The sequence below is a fragment of the Apodemus sylvaticus genome, chromosome 5, assembly GCF_947179515.1.
Source record: "Apodemus sylvaticus chromosome 5, mApoSyl1.1, whole genome shotgun sequence".
Lineage (NCBI taxonomy): Eukaryota > Metazoa > Chordata > Mammalia > Rodentia > Muridae > Apodemus > Apodemus sylvaticus.
In genome coordinates, this window is record NC_067476.1 from 91,246,222 (window position 1) to 91,270,751 (window position 24,530).

A 24,530-nucleotide genomic window follows, 5' to 3' on the forward strand; every position below is an offset into this window, starting at 1 on the left:
AGAGGTTTTACTTGGTGGCATAGAATATCTAGACTAGGCATATATCCCTACTATATTGTGACTCAATTTAGATTCTCTTCTTTGATGCATATATTTTAGGAATATTCTATAATAATAGGTTTCCATATAGTTTTTCAAATGCTCCATAGTGTTAATTAGTTGTCTTTTACTGTAATTTATCCAGTATGAAACTATATTTTTGTGAAAATAAAATCACTGGGGCTCAAAAGTTAAGAGTACTAACTACTTTTCCAGGGGCTCTGAGTTCAATTCTCAGCAACCACATGGTGGTTCACAACCATCTGTAATGGGATCTGATGCCCACTTTTGGTGTGTCTGAAGACAACTACAGTGTACTCATATAAATAAAATAAATAAATCTTTTTTAAAAAGGAAAAGAAAATCACTGAAATCTGGTTTAAAAAATCTCTAGCCTTAAAAAATATGTATATTTTATAAGCATACAAAAGTTTTCAGTAAAATTTCCAAGTTCTGAGAGCCATAAAGAAATTAATACATGTAACTTCTGTATGAGCTTAAATGGTAAAGTAAAATTAACAAGAATCAGATAATTTCATAAATATTCTAACTATGGTTATGATCATGACTATTAATAAGTATAGTATGTTCTAAGCTAATACAATATCAGTATTACTCTGGTCAAGAACATCTGTGATGATTTCCAAAGGAAATGAGTTCTAGCCATGACCAGATGAATGTTATCTGGGTAAAGGAAGGAAGGGTGTTAGAAGAGAATAGAATGTTTATAAGTAGTGAGAACAGAATATTCAAAGATCCTAAACAGCAAAGCAAAAAGCTTATTAAAAAGAACCATATTAAACAAGTCATCAGAACAGATAGAAGAGACACATTAATGAGTTAAATCATGCATGACCCCATTCAAGATTTTCAACTTCAGAGCAAGGAAAAGCCTCCAAAGTATTTAAATCAGAGAGCTATTTTAATAATATTTGCATTTTATTGAAACTGTGTATGCTTTGTAAAACTAATGGAGGGGAAAATTGAAAAGGAGTCAGACCAGTTAGAAGATTAGGAATTATCATTGTCTGGCAGGTATTATCGTGGATGATGGTTACATTTACCAATTTAATGTTACTGAGAACCATGTAACTTAGTAAAACACTGGGTACAGTGTATTAACTAATGGGAAAGAGGCTGCCCTGGATGTGGTAAGTCCCATCCTATAGTGCAGGGCCATTATAGAATATCCAAAGGAAAGGGTTTTTCAGATAGTGTAGGCTTCTCTTTTTCTTATTCCTGGCAACCATGATCAGAGTTGCAATGCAAAACCAGATGCTCCTGTCTTGGCTTTGCTAGAGAACGCAAATAAATTACTTCTAGACATTGTCATCTGGTTGAAACTATCCAAGAAGCAGCTGGAAGGCATGAATTTAAAATCTGTCCTTTTTTTTTTTTTTTTTTACTTCTTTCATAAATTTAACAACTGTTGAGTAATAATACCTTGATAAAATAGAAGGGAAATATCAAATATTTGGAAAAGATATTTTATAATATGGAAAAGATAATTTATACTAGATAATCTTAAATAGGTAGTATCATACAAATAAATTCTCCAAATACAAGGCTATAAAGGAAACTATTTAAATTACAGAAAGCAATAAATGCCTACCTTTCAAATGTCTGATTTAAAATTATAATCCAATAATGGAATGCATTAATTTTTCTTTCCCTCTTCAATTACTTCTATATTTTTTGAACTTCATATATGAAATAAACACTGTTCTACAAGGCATTAAAAAGAATCCTATATGTTTTTAAACTGCCTTTGACATCTATCTTCCAGTAAGCAAAGCCTAAACTGAGTACCCTGCTGCTCCAATTTACATGTGTTTCCCCAGCTGAGTCTGCAGCTACTGGGGAAAAGTCTAGCTTTCTAACAGCACGTAATCTAACATATCATCTTTTTTGAAAGAGCTAAAATTGATTACCAGAAATCTCACCAGTAGCATGAATTGTTTAGTTTTCATGGGTAATGTTGAATTCTAACTTAGTTTTGACAAAGTGAAGAATATGAAATTTTCAGAAGTGTAAAGTGTTTTACAATGAGAGCAACATAACTCTGTGAAGATAAATAACTACAGTTATTTCTTCAAATGATGTTCGTATTAAAATGACAATTTATTCTGTTGTTTGATTTAATGAAAATTGTGATTGTTTCAAGAAGAGAATATGTCATTCCATTAAATCAAACATCCAAATACACTATATTTCTAGAAAAGACTTCCTATCAATTTTTACCACCTTTATATGTACACTATGTCAGACAAATGAACATATATAGGAATAAATAAATGAATGTAAAGGAAAATTATTTTATTATATTATTTTATTTAATTTGGGTACTTTTTAAAAATAGCTAGCTGAATAATATTTTTTGAAACATAAATATGTCTAATATCTAACAGTAATAGTTTCCATACCTATAAGTGGAAGATATTCTGCTTAGTAAAATAAAATCTAGATAAAATAAATGCATCTACATTACATTGCAGAAACAGAGAATGGTTCATGTGGTTGACGCACATTCTCCTACTATTTTTAGAAAAAAAATGGAAACTGAGATCAAGCTGATGGACATTCAGAGGAAGTACATTCCTGACAATTTCATGGAGACAGGAGATCTTCCTCTTTAGATCTGTGGAGTCTGTGAGCAGAAGCAGTAGGAAACACTACCCACCTGACCACAGCATGTCTCTATTCTTAGACTCTGGATAAACATCCCATAATATACTATGCTGTTTTGTAAAGACATCATTTCCTTATTCGGTAGCTGTAAGTAATAACAAGTTGACATAAAGTTCCAGTCAGTTTTCCTTATTCCAAGTGCTGAACATGAGAGAATAAAAATCTGTGTTTCTGAAAATAGTACTGAAAAACAAAAACAGTCACCTAAGGAAACTTTCTTTTCCAAAACAAAGTCCTGTAAATAACTTACTCTAAGGATATTACTAGATGGTCTACATTTCTTAGAAGAGAAATGTTTCTTTTTTTTTTAATATTTCATACCTTTTATTTGTTAATGAGCCAAGTATTTGTCATTGCCCATCAATTTTTGGAAAAACAGAGATGAATTGAAGCTAATGATAAACACAAGACTAAGCAGCAATGAGGAAAATTTTTCCTTGCCTCCTTATTGCCACAAATAAATGTATATATCTGTCCATGACTGGCATTTGACAAAATTCAGCATCCTTTCATGCTTAAAGACTTGGAAAGAACAGGAATTCAAGGCCCATACCTAAACATAGTAAAAGCAATATACAGCAAACCGGTAGCCAGCATCAAACTAAATGGAGAGAAACTTGAAGCAATCCCACTAAAATCAGGGACTAGACAAGGCTGCCCCCTTTCTCCTTATCTTTTCAATATTGTACTTGAGGTACTAGCTCAGGCAATTCGACAACATAAGGAGGTCAAAGGGATACAAATTGGAAAGGAAGAAGTCAAACTATCACTATTTGCAGATGACATGATAGTCTACCTAAGTGACCCAAAAAACTCCACTAGAGAGCTCCTACAGCTGATAAACAACTTCAGCAAAGTGGCAGGTTATAAAATCAACTCAAGCAAATCAGTGGCCTTCCTATACTCAAAGGATAAGCAGGCTGAGAAAGAAATTAGGGAAATGACCCCCTTCACAATAGCCACAAACAGTATAAAGTATCTTGGGGTGACTCTTACCAAACATGTGAAAGATCTGTATGACAAGAACTTCAAGACTCTGAAGAAGGAAATGGAAGAAGACCTCAAAAAATGGGAAAACCTCCCATGCTCATGGATTGGTAGAATCAATATAATTAAAATGGCCATTTTGCCAAAAGTAATCTACAGATTCAATGCAATACCCATCAAAATCCCAACTCAATTCTTCACAGAGGTAGAAAGAGCAATTATCAAATTCATCTGGAATAACAAAAAACCCAGGATAGCTAAAACTATTCTCAGCAACAAAAGAAAGTCAGGGGAGTCAGTATCCCTGACCTCAAGCAATACTACAGAGCAATAGTGTTAAAAACTGCGTGGTATTGGTACAGTGACAGGCAGGAGGATCAATGGAACAGGATTGAAGATCCAGAAATGAACCCACACACCTATGGCCACTTGATCCTCGACAAAGAGGCTGAAAACATCCAATGGAAAAAAGATAGCCTTTTCAACAAATGGTGCTGGTTCAACTGGAGGTCAGCATGCAGCGTATGCTAGATGCTGGAAAGAACCCAGGTATCCCTCAACAGAAGAATGGATGCAAAAAATGTGGTATATCTACACAATGGAGTACTATTCAGCCATTAGTAACATTGAATTCATGAAATTCTTAGACAAATGGATGGAGTTGGATAAATGTTTCTTAAGCCGTGTGTGTGTGTGTGTGTGTGTGTGTGTGTGTGTGTATGTGTTTGAGTGTGTGTGAGCGTGTATACGGGTGTGTTTATGCAAACACATGCCCATACATATGGTTGTTCAAGTGAGTATGCATGCCATGGCATGTATGGAGTTCTAAGGACAACTTACAAAAGTTGGTTCTGTCCTTCCATCATGTGGGTGCTGAACTCGGGTAGTTGGCTTGGAGGCATGCACATTTACCTGCTGAGCCATCCTGTAGTCCTACTTATTTATTTTAAAGGTGGAAGAGTGAAAACCAGTTAGTTCTGGCAAAATCTCTTTATGTAGATTTCAGGAAGAATTCAGAAAACACAGGTACATTGTTGTAAGATACAGATAAACACTATAAGGTCTCATACTTCATTCTTTTAGACATATAGAAAGTAAGTACTAAGTTTTTTTGTACTGTATTGAGTTGTGTGATATTTTGAAAAAATGGCTCAATACCTTGCCCAGGAAGCCTTGAGTTTCTCTGCTCAAGATTAAGATCAACTGGCTTAAGCTTGGTGAGCACTACATGCTCCATGCTAACATCACAGAATACAGCTAACAATAGTGATTTCTTGACAATATGTCAACTGTCAAAAATTTTTGTAAAAAATTTCCACATATCATTAATCTTGTATACTGGAATCATTTTTTGTATTATAATTCCACAGATTTAGAAAGAATATGTATCAATGCCATTACTTTCCTGGGCAGTGAACACATTCTTCACATTAACACTTTCTTTTGCAGGAGTGGGTGTGAACAGTAAAATAGCCAATAAGAAAAATTAGACCAGCATTCAAGGGAAAGTAAATTTCAGAGAGATAGACCAAACATGGTAAACCTCAGCACCAGTATTAAATAGAGTATTACTTACGGATACATTTCTGAAAGCTGCTCAGCTATAGTATAAGCCACTGGGTCTCGGTCTAAGGCATAGACAGTAACATCTGGTTCCTTCTGCAGAATGGCTTTTGTGTGTCCTCCTGAACCAAATGTCATATCTAGAAAAACCTTACCAACATAGAAAAAGAGAATTTCTCTTTAGCACGTACATAACAGTGTTTCAACTACTTTAATTTACAGAAGCAGAAAATTATGCAGATAGGAACAAACATAAAAATAGTATTGGTTGCCCTACATTTGTTTTTTCAGAAATGAGTCTTGGATTTATTTTGATCTATAAGTACACACACACACACACACACACACACACACACACACACAAACCTGATTATAATATCAGCAAAATAATACATTGCACACACTGGAAAACCAAGACACATTAATATTTCACCATGAGTTCAAATTGGTTACATGGCTGTTATATTTCTGTGCTTCATAGATAGCTGAAAGCTAAATTATTTCTAAAAACTTTTCATTGTTAGAAATGGCATAAAACTGCTGTATCTCACTTCACAATGATTTTATTTAACTACTTTAAATAGTCATGAAGATGGGAATGAGAAGGCATGTTCTGAGGAATAAACAGAATAAATATACATATGTACATGTGTATATGTGTGTGTATAATCTGAAAAATAAAAAATTAGCAAACAAGACCAAAAAAAATAAAGTAAAAGGCTTTTTATGTCTAAACATTTAAGACAAATTCCAAGCTTGTTGTGAAATTCAGTGCACATGTTTAAATTAGGTATCTATGATTGGAAAACTGCTAACAAAGCAACACAATTCAAGAACCTTTAAATATTTCCAGTATTTAAAAGCAAGAAGGAGAAAAGACACAAGAAATACACAGGCTGAGCAGGTTCTATTTATTCATATGAATATGTATGTTATGGCAATTAATTAATAAAAGGAAGCTTTGAATTTGAAAGAGAATAAGGAGCAGTATATGGGAAGGTTTGGAGGGAGAAAAGGACAGAACAATTTAATTGTAGTCTAATTATTTTAAATTTAATTATTTTATTTACATCCTAGTCATTCCCCCTTTCCCCATTCTCCATCCCCTATTCCCCAGTTCCTCATTCCATTCCTCCTCCTGCTTGCCTCCAAGAGGGTGCTCCCCCTCTTCAACAGGCCTATCCCTTCCCTGGGGTCACAAGTCTCTCCAAGATTAAGCAAATCTCCCTCTGCAGCCAGACCAGGCAGACCTCTGCTGTATATGTGCAGGGGGCCTCTGACAAGCTACTGGTTGGTGGCACAGTCTCTGGGAGTTACCTGGGGTCTGGGTTAATTGAGACTGCTGGTCTTCCTATGGGGTCCCTCTCCCCTTCAGCCCTTTTAATTCTTTCCCTAATTCAACAACTGGTCCCAAAGTTAGTTCAATATTTAGGTGCAAGTATCTGCAGCTGTTTCAGTCAGCTGCTGGTAGGGCCTCTCAGAGGATAGCCATGCCACAATTGAGCTTCCCTTTGTAAGCACATCACAGCCTCAACAATAGTATCATGACTTGGTACCCAGCTATGAGATGGAATCCAGTTGGGCTGGTCATTGGACTATCTTTCCCTCGGTCTATTCTCCAATTTTGTCACTGCAGTTCTTTTCAACAAGAACAATTATGGGTCAGAAATGTTGACTGTGGGTTAGTAACTCCATCCCTCCACTTGAGGGCCTGCCTTTCTATTGGAGGTGGACTCTTGAGTTCTCTCTATCCAATGCCCAGGTCTCTGGTACTTTCTAGAGGGTTTCCCCCTCTACTGCTTCCCAACCCCTGACACCACGAGAATCCTGACTCTCTGGGATTCACCCTTTGCCCAGATCCCAACACCACACCTGATCCTGTTCCTATTTTCCTTGCACCTCTCCTCTCCCATCCAGAGCCCTCTCTCCCTCTGCCTCCTGTGATTATTTTCTTTCTTCTTCTAAGTGGGATTGAAGCATCCTCACTTGGGTCTTTCTGCTTGTTACACTTCTTCTGGTCTATGGGTGGTATCCTTGGCATTCTGTATTTTTGGCTAATTTTCACTTATCAGTGAATGCATACCATGCACATTCTTTTGAGTGTGAGTTATCTCACTCAGGATAATGTATTTTAGTTCCATCCATTTGCCTATAAAATTCATGATGTCCTCGTTTTTAAGAGTTGAATAGTATTCTATTGTTTAAATGAAACACATCTTTTGTGTTCTTTTTGGTTAAGGGACATCTGGGTCATCTCTATCTTCTGGCTATTACAAATAAGGCAGCTACGAACACAATGGAACACATGTCCTTGTGGTATGGTGGAGCATATTCTGGGTATATGCCCAAGAGTGGTATAGCTGGGTCTTCGGGTATAATTACTGAAGAACCGCCAAATTGATTTCCATAGTGGTTATACCACTTTGCAATCCTACCAACAATGGAGGAGGGCTCCATTTCTTTCCTATCCTCTCTTTCCCATCCTGGCAAGCATCTGCTGTCACTTGAGTTTTTGATTTAGCCATTAATTGGTATGAGGTAGAATCTCAGGATTGTTTTGATTTGTACTTCTCTGATTACTAAGGATTTTGAACACTTCTTTTAAGTACTTCTCAGCCATTTGAAATTCTTCAGGTGTCAGTTCTCTGTTTAGCTCTATAGCCTAATTTTTAATTGGGTTGTTTGGGTGTTTGGAGGTTAACTGAGTTCATTATCTATTTGGGTATGAGACCTCTATTAAATATAAGGTTAGTGATGATTTTTTTCCCCAATCTGTAGGTTGCTGATTTCTTGAGGTCCCATTATCAATTCTTGATCTTAGAGCATGAGCCATAGGTGTTGTGTTCAGGAAATTGCCCCTCGTGCTAATAAGTGCTAGGCTCTTTCCCACATTGTCTCTATTAGATTCAGTGTATCTGGTTTTATGTTGAGGTTCTTCATCCACTTGGATTTGAGCTTTGTGCAAGGTGACAAATATGGTTTTATTTTCATTCTTCTACATACCGAACGTGAGTTAGACCAGCACCATTTAGTGAAGATGCTTTCTTTTTTCTACTGTATGTTTTTGACTTCTTCATCAAAGATCAAGTCCATAGGTATGTGGATTTACTTTTGGGTCTTGGATTTTATTTCAATCATTGACCTGTCTGTCTCTGTACCAATACCATGCCGTTTTTACCACTATTGCTTTTAGTACAGCTTGAGGTCAGGGATGGTAATTTACTCCAGAAGATCATTTATTGTTGAGAATTGTCCCGGATTTTTTGTTTTTCCACATGACATTGAGAATTGCTCTTTCTATGTATATGAAAAAAGGTGTTAGGATTTTGATGGAGGTTATGTTGAATCTGTAGATTGCTTTTGGTAAGATGGGCATTTTCATTATGAATCCCATCTATCCAACTTCTGAGGTCTTCTTCAATTTCCGTTTTCAGGGATTTGAAGTTCTAGTCACACAAATCTTTCACTTGCTTGGTAAGAGTTATACCAAGATATTTTATAATATTTGTGACTATTTTGAAGGTTATTATGTCCCTAATTTATTGGCCTGTATATCATTTATATACTACTGATTTGTTTGAGGTAATTTTATATTCAACCACTTTGCTGAAGTTGTTTTCAGCCGTAGGAGTTCTCTGGTGGAATTTTGGGGGTCACTCATGTATACTATCATATCATCTGCAAATAGTGATATTTTGACTTCTAGAATATGCCATTCTGTGCTACCTAACAATAATTATTGCTCATTGAAATTATGATTCTTTGGAGAGTGAATAATTTGCCAATAATGATTTTGCCAGGATACCACAATATATTAGGATTCATATCTTTATATGGATTATTCTAGATATACAATGTATAAAATATCTTAATCCTCTTAGTTATTTTATTTGGCCACATTATAGGCATATATGTAAAATTAGAGTTGTGAAAGACACCTGATGATCTGGACCATAAGAAACATGTGTACAAACTATTTGGCTAAGGGTGATTTGGAAGTTAGGGCAGTTTCTGCACAATTTTACAAAGTCATGCGTTTAGCTCAATGGGATATTTCAAAGGTACCCGGTAATATAAAATTAAGACAATCATAATAGTAGACACAATGAGAAATAGCCTAGGATTATCAACCAGCTTTACAACATGTTTAAGTATACATGTTAAAACTTGATATACAAACTTTACAAGAAGGGAAATTCCTGAAATGGATTAAAGTGTGCCTGCTCTTTTCCTTGAACAATAAAACCTATTTTATCCAGAGGAAGTCTTCTCACCAAATAGAAAGAAGGCCAGAAAACAGAAATAAATGTAAGCATTGTTTTACCTATGCATTTTATGTAATACGTATATAATCTGTGCTTCTATACAATGTCTTTATATGAATATACGTGTGTGTGTGTGTGTGTGTGTGTGTGTGTGTGTGTGTGTGTGTATACATGTGCTAGGTTTCATGTGATTTTTGGAGCTTTGAATTCAAGTTCTCACATATAATATTTTTCCCAGGGCCAGCAGAAAGAAAAGTTTTCAGAACTTAAACTTATACTGTTTGCATCAGCACATAAGCATGGCTATATATTTTTCACCCCTTTAGACAATAATTTTCCATTTTAAGAAATACACGTGTAGCGGGTGGAGAGATGGCTTGGTGGATAAGAACACTGGTTGCTCTTCAAGTGGATCCAGGTTCAGTTCGCAGCACCTACATGGCAGCTCATAACCATCTGTAACTCCAGTTCCAGAAAATCCAAAGCTTTCTTGTAGCCTCTGCAAGCACCAGACATGTACATTGTGCATAGATGTTTATGCAAGTACAATAAACATGCATGCAGAATATAAATTAATAAATATTTTAAGAAGAAGCATATATGGTTGAATAATGGATGTTTTTAAGTATGGTGGAAATATATGGAGCAAAGCTCATACTTATGCCTATGGACATAGGCTCCTGAGCCCTAAAATTGCATGCTTCCTGTGTTTGGGAGTCTCTAAGATGTAAAGTGATAGAGATCAATGTATCTGAAGTCATCAACAGAGAATCAAAAATTTGTAACTTTATATCTTTCAATAAAGCAGTTCTAACCATTAAACGCTTTTTAAATTTCACATAGGAAAAACAACTGCTAAAATTGGACATGAAATTTTTAGCCACAAACAGCATGAGGGCAGATCTCTCAATTACATTTTCCTAATGTTGATTAATCATTTCCAATCTGCACAAGACTTTAATAGTAAGTTACCATCTGAATTTGGAAACAATATGGCCTGACTCCGTAAGATTTCTTCCTAAGAATTTTTTCCTGGCAGTTTTCAAATTTGATTTTTTTTAAAAAGAAATGATATGCTTCAAAAATATTTACAGTTAAATTTCACTTGTTAACAATAAATTCCACCCTGGATTACTGAAATACATAAAATACATACTAAACATTAGAGATTTTTAGGAAATAGTTAACATATATTCATTCAAAATTCATTCAATATTCAAAATAATCATTGTGCTTTCTGATATTGCTATAGGAGGCAATATAAATATTGTGTATGAGAATTCTAGTTTGACATCATAGTTTGAGTATGCTTATAAGTAATTGTAACATTAATAAAATAAAACCTACAATATAAAAAAGAAAAAAAAAAGACACGAGAAATGAACAATCCTTAGGTACTTTCCAGATGTTTGGCTGTTTACTGCAACTTAATGTTAGTTGACACTAGTAAACCAGACAATTTAGGGAAAATATTGAAAACATGATATCAAGTCAAATTATGCTATTCCTGAAATACCAGGGCAAAGAACTTATATCATTTTACTAGAATATGACAGTGTTTGAACATTACTCTTTTCAGTGATAGTGAGGAAGAACCCACAGCCCTGTGCATGTTAAGCAAGCATTGAAGGATTTTTGAAGTATAAGCTCTTCATGAATAATTTAAGAGCCAATAGCAGTAAATGGATAGTAGGATATAAGAAATAGTGGCTAAGAGGCTTCAAGATAGCAGGCGAGAAGACACTGAATGGGATGAAGGAAGGTTTATAGCAAAAATAACAAAGCATATTCTATATTTGCTCAGCAGTTATTTTATGTCAAAAACAATCTGAAACATTTCATCTTTATTATTTATTCCTTGATAAGTAAGCATAAACCGAGATGAAACCAAGTAATTCTCAAACTCTGGGATACCTTAATTAGCAATATTATACAAAGGACAAAAAGGGAAGTAAAGAAAGGGTTAAGTAAATTATCTAATCATAGTGAATGTCAGGTACATACTGCAAAATACTTTTGCTTCCTGAACATATACTATGATCTACTTTGCTTTTGAATCAATAGACTAGACTAATTGGATGAGGCTGGTAGAAAAATGAGAGCTATACCAACTGGTCCTCAAGCATGGCTTCTGGGTAAAAAAGGGCTGTAGGAACCTCTCATTACATAATTACACCTTCACCTCTCACTGCACACTACAGAACACTCTCTCTGGATAAGGGCTAATTATTTTCTGTCTTGAATTCAGCATAGCTATCATTACTGAAAAGAGCCCCTTGCAAGACTGAACCAACTAACATTCCATCCTGGAAAGAACTCACCAGACAATGAGCCACAAGATATGGAGCAACAAAAAGCTCTGAACTTTACAAATTCATGTAATTTTTGTAAATCCTAAAACTTCTCATCTCACAGAAAAATATAACAAGATCACTTCAGAAAACACAACTTGAAGGCATAATTAGGGCAGAGGCAGAAATGAGATAAACATTTCTTGTGTGAGGGAGGTGTAAGTGTTTATGTGGGTGTGCTCAGCCATGCATGCAGGTGTGTAGGCAGGGGTCAACTCTGGATGTTTTCCTATCTCACTCTCTGCCACAGTTCCTGAGACTAAGTTTCTCAGTCTCCTAGAACTTACTGTTTTTGGCTAAAATGACTGGGCAGGCAGCCCCTAGAATATATCCATCTCTAACCAATCTAATTACTGGAGATACAGGGAGGCTGAACCATGGCCTGGCTTTTATGTGCCTGCTACAGAATTTGTACTGAAGGTCTCATGGTTTTGCTACAAGCACTTTACCCATTGAGCCATCTCTCCAGCTAAGACAAGTATTTCTTTTCTGTTCTCTCCATATAGCTCTCCATACCTGGAGCTAAGCATGACAACATGGAGCTGTATTCTTAGTAGCCAATACTTGGCAAATTGATAGAGGAATATATTCAGTACCAGACATATCCTAGGAAGTAATACATAACAAATCCATGACTCAATTTTAAAAACAAAAATAGTAATGGAAAAAACATTGTTTGCACCAGACAAAAGAAAATGTAAAGTATGAGAAGGTGCAGGCATCTATATAAAAAAGGAAAGGAATCAAAAATCCCACAGTGAGCCGTGTTCATGAAGTCCTAAACCTGGATAACCCCAAAGACATCATATCTGGCTGTGGCATCTTTTGCTGGAAGGATACTGCCAAAGAAACAGCTACTCTGACTTCCTTTATAAAACTTCAGGCATTCAATAAAGAGTCTAGTGTAATAACAGCTGATTACAAAGTTACATTTTCGTCTGGCGAACAAAATTCATGTCAATCTGGATTTGAAGAAGGCTTCGTTGCTCTGCTGGGTGTGGTGTGTGGTCCAGCCAATGCACGATTACGTTTCACCTTACTAAACAAGATAGACAGTAATCATGATGTGTAGGAATATTCTCTCATTAACCTTGTCTCATAATGTTTCTCTATAAGGTTGAACTTAAGCTACACAATAAAAAGCTTCACAAACTCTCTAGCCAAACCAATAGCCTTCATATGGTAAATAGCTTACAATAGAACCATGGTGGCAAGAAAATCATCAATCTTGCTAAACCTGGCCAACCATCCATGGGATTTTTTTTTTCCTGTTCTTGTCCTAAAAGAAAGACAAACCTGGCCTGGTTATTTTCTTAATTATACTCTTGGAATTATATTAATACCAACAGCCTCAGTTTTATATGTTACAGATGCTATTTCATGAGCCAAGGCTGATGCTGTCATATGTTCTTCTGGATCTTTACCATTGCTTAAGCTTTCAGCTGGCCTCTTAAATCAACCTTCCTCTGATGTACTCTATGGAGCCCTCCTACATAGTTCCATTTATGAGTTCAAAGCAGTTAAAGTAGTGGACTCTTCCAACTCTTAGTGTGGCACATAAAGGGGACAGGACTAGGAGTAAAACTGATTCCTAATAGGTACAAATATAAGAATACACAGAGACAGGTAATAAAGATGGAAGTGTAGCTAATCTACCCTGCTAACCCAAGGCAATGGTCGGGAAGTCTTTTACAACTGCCAGTGGAATCCCACTTTAGAAAACCAATTTGACAAGTTTAAGGCTGGCTCAAAGTTTTCCTCCAAGTTCTGGGCCTAACCAGCCTCTCTGCTTTTTGTCAAACTGACAGCCATAAATTAGAGTTGGTCAAAGACCCTTGAAACCTCCAATCCTTGAGCAGAAACTGAGTTTTCCTCTTGAGCACTCATTCTCATTTATGGCATCTCTCTCTCTCTCTCTCTCTCTCTCTCTCTCTCTCTCTCTCTCTCTCTCTCTCTCTCTCTCTCTGTCTTGCTTTACATGTGTATTCATTAACTTTAGTGAAAGGTTCTTTTTACTAGCAATTGAATATGTATGTATGTATGTATGTACATACATATATGTATATAACATCTTACAAAAACAATTTAGCTGTGTAACTAAAGATTTTCGTGTTGTAAACTTGAAGCAGTGGAGTAAGGGCAATTCTCAGGGAAGATTTTGAAAAGAATAAAATTAAAATCTAAAAATCAAAATCTATTGCAATAATAGTTCATTGTGCATGTATTAGCAAAGAAGTCTTATTCCTCACAATACTAAAAATTGTTTTATTATAATTACATTTTAAATATATTTTATATCATAATATATTTTAAATATATTATATTATAGATATATTATAATTTAAAATATATTTTAAAATATAATTATATTTTAAAAGAGTTCCTAATTAAAAAAAAAATCAACATATGTGAAAATGCAAAATTACATATACACACACTAGAAAGTAGCCTCGGGAAATACTGTAGCCTTGGAGGTTACTCAGCACGCATCTGTAACACCCAATGTAGAGGAGACTCATAGATGTAGTTGGAGAGAAATGACCTTTCCTTTAAAAAAAAAAGATTGATTGATTGATTGATTGATTGATTGATTGATTGATTTATTTATTTATTTATTGTATATGAGTACACTGTAGTTGTCTCCAGACAAGCATCAGATCACATTGCGGATGGTTGGGAGCCACTATGCAGTTGCTGGGAATTGAACTCAAGACCTTTGAACAATAATCAGCACTCTTAACCACTGAGCCATATCACCAGCCCAAGAAATGACCTTTCTGACAAAGTTATTTGAACATTCTGATAAAAAAGAATGTGTGTAGCTAATTCCAGACCAGCTGCCCATGATGCTAAGTCATCTTTGCTTGGTAAGTTATTTGTTCTCTTTATTCCCTCTCTCTCAATGCTAGTTACAAACCTAATGTCCACGATACCTCTTTATTATGGGTCTAATTTGCCAGGTCAGCTGCTTCTAATGTTTTCCATTCACCTCCACCACCACCCACATCCCACCTAAATACAAATTGGTGCCTGTGTCTTTTGTTTTTACTGATGAAAGGATGGGGTGAGAGCTATACCTGAGCTATGCAAATACACAGATTTGGCAGAGCCCAGAATTTCTTTCTTTGTTTTAACTAGTCCTAGGCCTAGGACTGGAAGCTTCTAGACTTCTTACAATTCCAACCTGACTAATTCAATCCAGCTTCTCTCAGTTTCTGACTGAATTGCACTCTTTAGCCTCATACTAACTTTGGAAATAAGTTTTAATCTTCTGGCTCCTTCTCATTCACTGGCTTGCTCTGTCTTTACCTGTGTCTAGTTTGTTCTCTCTGCAACCTGTCTCTGTATAACTATCCTAGTAAAACTACCACTCAAACACACTACATACCATACTCTTTTCTCTCTCACTGCTTTTAACTTGCCTCTTCTGCTGTTCTTCTGTGAGGTGGAGGTATCCTATCTCTGACTCATTCAGTTAAATCTTTCTCTGACTCTTTACTTTTTACTACCAATTCCCTTAATTCATTACTGTCTCTGATGTTCCCTGTAGTATCTGCCTACTAAGCATTTATATAGCTTTATTTGTAACTATCATGCAGGCTTATAGGAAAGAATAAAATCTCTCAAAATACTATGAAAGTTACTGTATAAACAAAACAAATAATGTTTCTTCTTTTTCCATCTTATCAGGAGTTTTGTTGTTAGAACAATGATTCTACAGCAGATGGTTGGGAGCCACCATGCAGTTGCTGGGAATTGAACTCAAGCATTTCATCTGGTACCTTCAACTGTACCCTATATACAAATGAAAAATTTATTTGCTGTAACAAAGAATATATTTGATCAACTTTAAAAATATTTTCTTTCGCAACAAGCAAGCTAATAGCCAACATGAAATTACCAGATGATAAACTTAAAGTATTTCCAATAAAATCAGGAACCAGAAATGGCTGTCTACTCTCCCCATATCTCTTCAATATAGTAATTGGAGTTATTTCTAGAGCAATAAGAAACTAAAGGAAATGAAGGGGATACAAATTGGAAAGGAAGAAGTTGAACTATCACTATTCCAAGATGACAAGACAGTATGCATAAGTACCCCCAAATTCTACCTGACAACTCCTAAAGTTGATAAACACATTCAACAAAGTGGCTGGATATAAAATTAACTCAAAGAAATCAACAGCCCTCCTTTAGTCAAGGTATAAACAAGCTAACAAAGAAGTTAGAGAGACAGTACCCTTTATAATGGTCACAAATAACATAAAATACCTTGGTATAACTCTACTGAAGAAATAGAAAGACCTGTATGACAAGAACCTCAAGTCCCCGGATCAATAGGATTAACATAGTAAAACTTGCCCACTTACCAAAAGCAGTGTACTGTTTTACTGCAAGCCCCATCAAAATATCAACACAATTCTTCAAAGATCTTGAGAAAATAATTCTCAACTTCATATGGAAATTTAAAAAATGCAAGAAAGCCAAAACAATCCTAAACAATAAAAGAAATCTTCTAGATATATCACCACCCTGATCTAAGGCTATATTATAGAGCAATAGTAATAAAAACTGTAAGATATTGGCATAAAAACAGACAAGTGGATCAACAGAATGTAATCAAAGACACAAAAATAAACCAATATACCTGTGGACACTTGATTTTTGAAAAAGAAGCCAAATGCACACAATGGAACAGGAAGAGAGTTTTCAGTAAATGGTGCTGGTCTAATTGGATGTGGGCATGGAGAAGAATGCAACTAGACCCATATTTATCACCTTGCATAAAAGTCAAGTCCAAATGAATCAAAAGCCTCAACCTAAAAGCAGACACACTAAATCTAAGTGGGAAATAGCTCTGAACACATTGCACAGGAGAAAATGTCCTGAACAGAACACCAATGGCTCAGGCACTAAGGTCAAGAACTAATAAATGACTGTACATGTGTAGGTTTTTTTCCAGGTCTTCAATTCTATTCCATTGATCTTCCTGCCTGTCTACATACCAATACCAAACAGTTTTTATCCCTATTGCTCTGTAGTAGAGCTTTAGGTCAGGGATGGTGATTCCCCCAGAATATCTTTTGTTGTGGAGAATAGTTTTTACTATCCTGGGATTTTTGTTATTCCAGATGAATTTGAGAATTGCTCTTTCTAGATCTATGAAGAATTGATTTGGGATTTTGATGGGGATTGCATTGAAGCTGTAGATTGCTTTCGGCGAGATGAACATTTTTACTATATTGATCCTGCCAATCCATGAACATGGGAGATCTTTCCATCTTCTGAGACTTTCTTCGATTTCTTTCTTCAGAGGCTTAAAGTTCATGTCATATAGACCCTTCACTTGCTTTGTCAGGGTCACGCCTAGGTACGAAATATTATTTGGGACTATTGTATAGGGTGTCATTTCCCTAATTTCTTTTTCATCTTGTTTATCCTTTGAGTAGAGGAAGGCTTGATATTTGACAAAGGAGCTAAAAAAAAATCCAGTGGAAAAAAGACAGCATTTTTAACAAATGGTGCTGGATCAACGGAGGTCTGCATGCAGAAAAATGCAAATCAATCCATTCTTTTCTCCTTGTACAAAGCTCAAGTCCAAGTGGATCAAAGATTTACACATAAAATCAGACACTCTGAAGCTTATAGAGGAGAAAGTAGGGACAAACCTTGAACACATGGGCACAGGGGAAAAGTTTCTGAACAAAACACCAATGGCTTATGCTCTAAGAACAAGAATTGACAAATGGGACCTCATAAAACTGCAAAGCTTCTGTAAGGCAAAGGATATAGCCAATAGGACAAAACGGCAACCAAAAATTGGGAAAAGATCTTTACTAACCCTACATCCGATAGAGGGCTAATATCCAATGTATACAAAGAACTCAAGAAGTTGGTCTCCAGAGAATTAAATAACCCTATTAAAAATGGGGTACAGAGCTAAACAGGGAATTCTCAACTAAGGAAACTCAAATGGCTCTAAAGCACCCAAAGAAATGTTCAGCATCCTTAGTTATCAGGGAAATGCAAATCAAAACAACACTGAGATTCTACCTTACACCAGTCAGAATGGCTAAGTTGCAAAACTCAGGAGACAGCAGATGCTGGAGAGGATGTGGGGAAAGAGGAACACTTCTCCATTATTGGTGGGATTGCAAGCTTGTAAAACCACCTGGAAATCAGTTTGGCGATTCCTCAGAAAATTAGGCATAGTACTACTACCTGTGGAGCCAGCTATACTACTCCTGGGCATATACTCAGAAAGTGCTCCTACATGTAATAAGGACACATGCTCCACTATGTTCATAGCTGCCTTATTTATAATAGCCAGAAGCTGGAAAGATCCCAGATGTCCCTCAACAGAGGAATGGATATAGAAACTGTGTGTATACACACACACACACACACACACACACACACACACACACACACACACAATGGAGTACTATTTAGCTATTAAAAACAATGAATTCACGAAATTCTTAGGCAAATGGATAGAACTAGAAAGTGTCATCCTGAGTGAGGTATCCCAGTCACAAAAGAAAGCACATGGTATGCACTCACTAATAAGCAGATGCTAGTTCAAAAGCTCAAAATAAACAAGTTGCAATTTACCCAGCACAGGAAGCTCCAGAAAAATGACTTAAGCGAGGGAGCTATGGTTCCTCTAAGAAACAAAGCAAAATGCTCACAGGAGCAACAAGGGAGGCAATGTGTGGAGCAGAGTCTGAAGTAAAGGCCACCCAGCGAGTGCCCTACCTGGGGATTCATCCTATAAATAGTCAGCAAACCTCAACACTATGATGAGAAGCATGTACCAAAAGGATCATGCCATGGCTGTCTCCAGAGGGGCCCTGCCAGAGTCTTACGAATTCAGAAGCAGAAACTAGCAACCAAGCTTGGACTGAGCTTGGGGTCCCCAACGGAGGATCTGTAGGGTTGTCCGGAGGAGCTGAAGGGGTATATAGCCCCATGTGAAAAACAATGACTTCGGACACCCAGACACTGCAAGACTCCCAGGGACTGAACCATCAACCAAGGGGTATACATGGTTCCAGCCAAAAATGTGGCAGAGGAATGCCTTTTGGGGCATCAGTGGGAGGAGTGGTCTTTGGTCAGGTAAAGGCTCAATAGAGCCCACAACAAAGGGAAACAGATGAGGAGGGGAAGTTGGGGGGGGAGGTGGGACAGTGTTGGGTAGAGGGGAATATACATGGAGGCAGGGGAAGGGAGAAGAGGTAGGGAATTGTTGAGGAGGGGGGCGTTTTAGAGGGGGAAATTGGGAAAGGTTTTACCATTGGCAATGCAAATGAAGAAGATACACACACACACAAAAAAAAGAACTAATAAATGGAACCACAAGAAACTGAAAAGTTTCTGTAAGTCAAAGGACAATGACAATAGGTCAAAAACAGAAGCCTACTTACTGGGAGAAGAACTTCGCTATCCCTTCATCTGACAGAGATCTAATATTTGAAATATATAAAAATCTCAAGAAGGTAGATTCCAAAAAACAAGTAACCCAATCAAAAAATGGGGTACAGAACTAAACAGATAATTCTTAACAGAGGAATCTTGAATGACTGAAAAGCATTTAAAGAAATGTTCAACATTCTTTTTTTTTTCATTTTTATTTTTATTTATTTATTTTTTTATTTACATTGCAAATGATTTCCCCTTTTCTGGGTCCCCACTCCCCACAAGTCCCATAAGCCCTCTTCCGTCCCCGTATTCTTCCATCTACCCCTTCCCACTTCCCTGTTCTGGAAGGGACAGAACATTCCCCTATACTCTTGCACTGAGTCTTTCCAGAACCAGGGCCCACTCCTCCATTCTTTTTGGACATCATTTAATTTGTGGATTATGTCCTGGGTATTCAAAGTTTCTAGGCTAATATCCACTTATCAGTGAGTGCATACCATGACTGATCTTTTGAGACTGGGTTACCTCACTTAGTACGATGTTCTCCAGCTCTATCCATTTGTCTAAGAATTTCATGAATTCATTGTTTCTAATGGCTGAATAGTACTCCATTGTGTAAATATACCACATTTTTTGTATCCATTCCTCCGCTGAAGGACATCTAGGTTCTTTCCAGCTTCTGGCTACTACAAATAGGGCTGCTATGAACATAGTGGAGCATGTGTCCTTATTGCATGCTGAAGAATGCTCTGGATATATGCCCAGTAGTGGTATAACAGGGTCCCCAGGAAGTGACATGCCCATTTTTCTGAGGAACCGCCAGACTGATTTCCAAAGTGGTTGCACCATCTTGCAATCCCACCAGCAGTGGAGGAGTGTTCCTCTTTCTCCACATCCTCGCCAATACTTGCTGTCTCCTGAGTTTTTGACTTTAGCCATTCTGACTGGTGTGAGGTGAAATCTCAGGGTTGTTTTGATTTGCATTTCCCTAATGATTAATGATGTTGAACATTTCTTAAGGTGTTTCTCAGCTCTCCGAAGTTCTTCATGTGAAAATTCTTTGTTTAGCTCCGTACCCCACTTTTTAATGGGGTTATTTGGATCTCTGGGTTCTACTTTCTTGAGCTCTTTGTATATATTAGATATCAGCCCTCTGTCAGATTTAGGGTTGGTGAAGATTCTTTCCCAGTCGGTTGGTTGACGTTTTGCCCTTTTGATGGTGTCCTTTGCCTTACAGAAACTTTGTAGTTTTATGAGGTCCCATTTGTCAATTCTTGATCTTAGAGCATAAGCTATTGGTGTTCTATTCAGGAACTTTTCCCCTGTGCCCATGTCCTCAAGGGTCTTCCCCAGTTTTTTTTCAATTAGTTTCAGTGTGTCAGGTTTTATGTGGAGGTCCTTGATCCATTTGGAGTTGAGCTTGGTACAAGGAGATAAGAATGGATCGATGCACATTCTTCTGCATACTGACCTCCAATTGAACCAACACCATTTGTTGAAAAGACTATCTTTTTTCCACTGGATGCTTTCAGCCACTTTGTCGAAGACCAAGTGACCATAGGTGTGTTGGTTCATTTCTGGGTCTTCAATCCTATTCCATTGATCCGCTTGCCTGATATTGTACCAATACCATGCAGTTTTTATCACTATTGCTCTGTAGTAGAGTTTAAAGTCTGGGATATTGAATCCCCCTGAAGTTCTTTTATTGTTGAGAATAGTTTTAGCTATCCTGGTTTTTTTGTTATTCCAGATGAATTTGAGAATTGCTCTTTCTAGCTCTATGAAGAACTGGGTTGGGATTCTTATGGGAATAGCATTGAATCTGTAGATTGCCTTTGGCAAGATGGCCATTTTAACTATATTAATCCTGCCAATCCACGAGCATGGAAGGTTTTTCCATTTTCTGAGATCTTCTTCGATTTCCTTCTTCAGAGATCTGAAGTTCTTGTCATATAGGTCTTTCACTAGTTTGGTTAGAGTCACCCCAAGATACTTTATGTTGTTTGTAGCTATTGTGAAGGGGGTCATTTCCCTAATTTCTTTCTCAGTCTGATTATCCTTTGAATATGTAAAGGCTACTGATTTGCTTGCGTTGATTTTGTAGCCAGCCAGTTGCTGAAGTTGTTTATCAGCTGTAGGAGTTCTCTAGTAGAGTTTTTAGGGTCACTTAAGTATACGATCATATCATCTGTAAATAGTGATAATTTGACGTCTTCCTTTCCAATTTGTATCCCTTTGACTTCCTTCTGTTGTCTAATTGCTCTAGCTAGGACTTCAAGAACTATATTGAAAAGATATGGAGAGAGGGGGCAGCCTTGTCTAGTCCCTGATTTTAGTGGGATTGCTTCAAGTTTCTCTCCATTTAGTTTGATGTTGGCTACCAGTTTGCTGTATATTGCTTTTACTATGTTTAGATATGGGCCTTGAATTCCTGTCCTTTCCAAGACTTTTAGCATGAAAGGATGCTGAATTTTGTCAAATGCTTTTTCACCATCTAATGAAACGATCATGTGGTTTTTTCCCTTGAGTTTGTTTATGTAGTGGATAGCATTTATGGATTTCCATATATTGAACCATCCCTGCATCCCAGGGATAAAGCCTACTTGATCATGGTGGATAATTGTTTTGATGTGTTCTTGGATTTGGTGGGCAAGAATTTTATTTAGTATTTTTGCATCGATATTCATAAGGGAAATTGGCCTAAAATTCTCTTTCTTAGTTGGATCTTTGTGTGGTTTTGGTATCAGCGTAATAGTGGCTTCAAAGAAGGAGTTGGGTAGTGTTCCTTCTGTTTCTATTTGGTGGAAGAGTTTGAAGAGTATTGGTGTTAAGTCTTCTTTGAAGGTCTGATAGAATTCCGCACTGAAACCATCTGGTCCTGTGCTTTTTTTGGTTGGAAGCCTATCTATGACCCCTTCTATTTCTTTAGGGGTTATGGGTCTGTTTAGATGGTCTATTTGATCCTGGTTTCTTAGTCACCAGGGAAATACATATCAAAACGACCTTGAGATCCAACCTTATACCAACCAGAATGGCTAGGATCAAAAACTTAAATGATAGCACATGCTGGTGAGGATATGGAGAAAGGGAACACTCCTCCATTGCTGGTGGGACTATAAACTGGTATAAACACTCTGGAAAACAATCTGGCAGTTCCTCAGAAAATCTGAAATAGTTCTACCTGAAAATTCAGTTACGTCACTCTCGGGCATATACCCAAAAGATGTTCCACCATACCTAGAGGTTATGGGCTCCATAATGGTCAAAGCCGCTTTATTCATAATAGCCAGAATCTGAAGGCAAGCCAGATGCCCTTCAATCAAGGAATGGATAAAGAAAATGTGGAACACACAAGGGAATACTTTTCAGCTATCAAAAACAAGGATATCATGAATTTTTCAGGCAAATGGAACTTGAAAATTTCCTGAATGAGGTCACCCAGTCTCAAAAGGACATGAAAGGTATATACTCACTGATAAGTGGATATTAGCCAAGAAAATACAGAATATCCATGATATACCCCACAGATCCAAAGAAGCTAAAAAGAAGGAAGGCCCAAGTGAAGATACTTGAATCTCACTTAAGACGTGGAAAATAGTTATAGGAGGCGTAGAGTCCCATAGGGTCAAGATAATGAATGGAAACATACAATTACCAGGGGTCAGAGATGGGGAGATTCTCTAAGAAGTTTCAGAGATGCAGGATGAGGGAGGTTCCCAGGAGTCAATGCAGGGGACCTTGGCAGAAATGCCCAACAGTTGGTATATGGAACCTAAAGAGACCACCTCCAGTAGCCAGAAGAATACCCCCCAGGGGACGGATAGGAATACCAACCCACCTTCAAATCTTTTGACCCAAAATTGGTTCTGTCTAAAAGAAATCTAGGGACAAAAGTGGAGCAGATACTGAAGGAATGGCCAAGCAGTGACCAGTCACATGGACAGGGACCAAATCCCTGACACTATTACTGATGTGCTTACAGACAGGAGCCTAGTATAGCAGCACTCTGTGAAGCTCTACCCAGCAGCTGACTGAGACAGATGCACATACACACAAATAAACATTGGACAGAGGTTGGGGACCTCTAAGAAAGCGTTATGGGAAGGATTGAAGGCCCTCAAAGAGATGACAGCACCACTGAAAAACCAACAATGTCAACTGACCTGGACTCCTGGCAGCTCCTAGAGACTGAATCACAAACCCAAGGTTTCTGACACATATGTGGTAATGGTCTGCCATGTCTGGCCTCAGTGGGAGAGGAGCACCTAATCCTGCAGAGACTTGATGAACCAGGGTTGGGTGATACAGGGGGCAGGGGTGGGTGTGATCTCACAGAGGTAAAGACGACCCACTGGGGATGGATGAACTGAGGGGATACCAGAACAGTGGGGTGAGAGGGAGGGCAACATTTGGGATGCAAATACATAATCTTTTAAAATTACATTTTACTAAATTATTAGACAATCATTCTTCAATGTGATATTTCTACTCTTATCTGTAATGTGGTCTAGATTTCCATCCACATTCTCTAAATCTCCATGTACAGGGGACAAGAGTTAATGCAAATTTCTAAAAATACTATCATGTGGGTAGCCACAGAAAGCTACAGATTTCTGGTCAGAAAATGAAAATGACAGTCTTTCAGGATCTTGTGTGTGAGTGTGTGTGTGTGTGTGTGTGTGTGAGAGAGAGAGAGAGAGAGAGAGAGAGAGAGAGAGAGAGAAAGAGAGAGAGAGAGAAACAGAGACAGAGACAGAGAGAAACAGAGAGAGAGAGAAACAGAGAGAGAGAATGAGATTGAGAATGAATAAAATGAATGCATGGAGGCTTGAGGACTATGTGCTGTGCCTCTCATTTGCCAGGGACATCACCAAGGAAGCCAGGATGCTTGGTTAATGAGCCAGATGAAATGTTTTCTTCTCCATGCTCCTAGTGCAAGTAGAACAAGTAGTGCACAGGACCATGCCAAGGTTTACAGAGGATATCAGTAAACCAGCCCCAAGACCCAATGCTCATGAGGCAAGTGCTTTACTGAGTACTTGCATGGTCACTGATGGTTTTCTATTTTTCTTCATAAGAAAATTAGTTTTACCTACAACATCAAGAAATTTATATCACATAAAATGCTACAAACAGAATAAATACAAAGCAAGTTAAACAAGTGTTTTCTTTAAGGATTATTAATTAAGTAAACTCACAGTAATCTAAATAACAA

General features: G+C 37.2%; 1 protein-coding gene across 5 annotated transcripts in view; it reads right to left on the reverse strand.

Moving 5' to 3' along the window:
* Mettl15 (methyltransferase like 15) overlaps positions 1 to 24,530 on the reverse strand; it is a 193,184-nt gene that overhangs the window by 79,038 nt on the left and 89,616 nt on the right. For all 5 annotated transcript variants that reach the window (XM_052183152.1, XM_052183148.1, XM_052183147.1 and 2 more), the window contains one exon: positions 5,291 to 5,427. In XM_052183152.1, the coding sequence (XP_052039112.1) occupies positions 5,291 to 5,427 (137 nt within the window). The remainder of the gene's footprint in view (positions 1 to 5,290; positions 5,428 to 24,530) is intronic.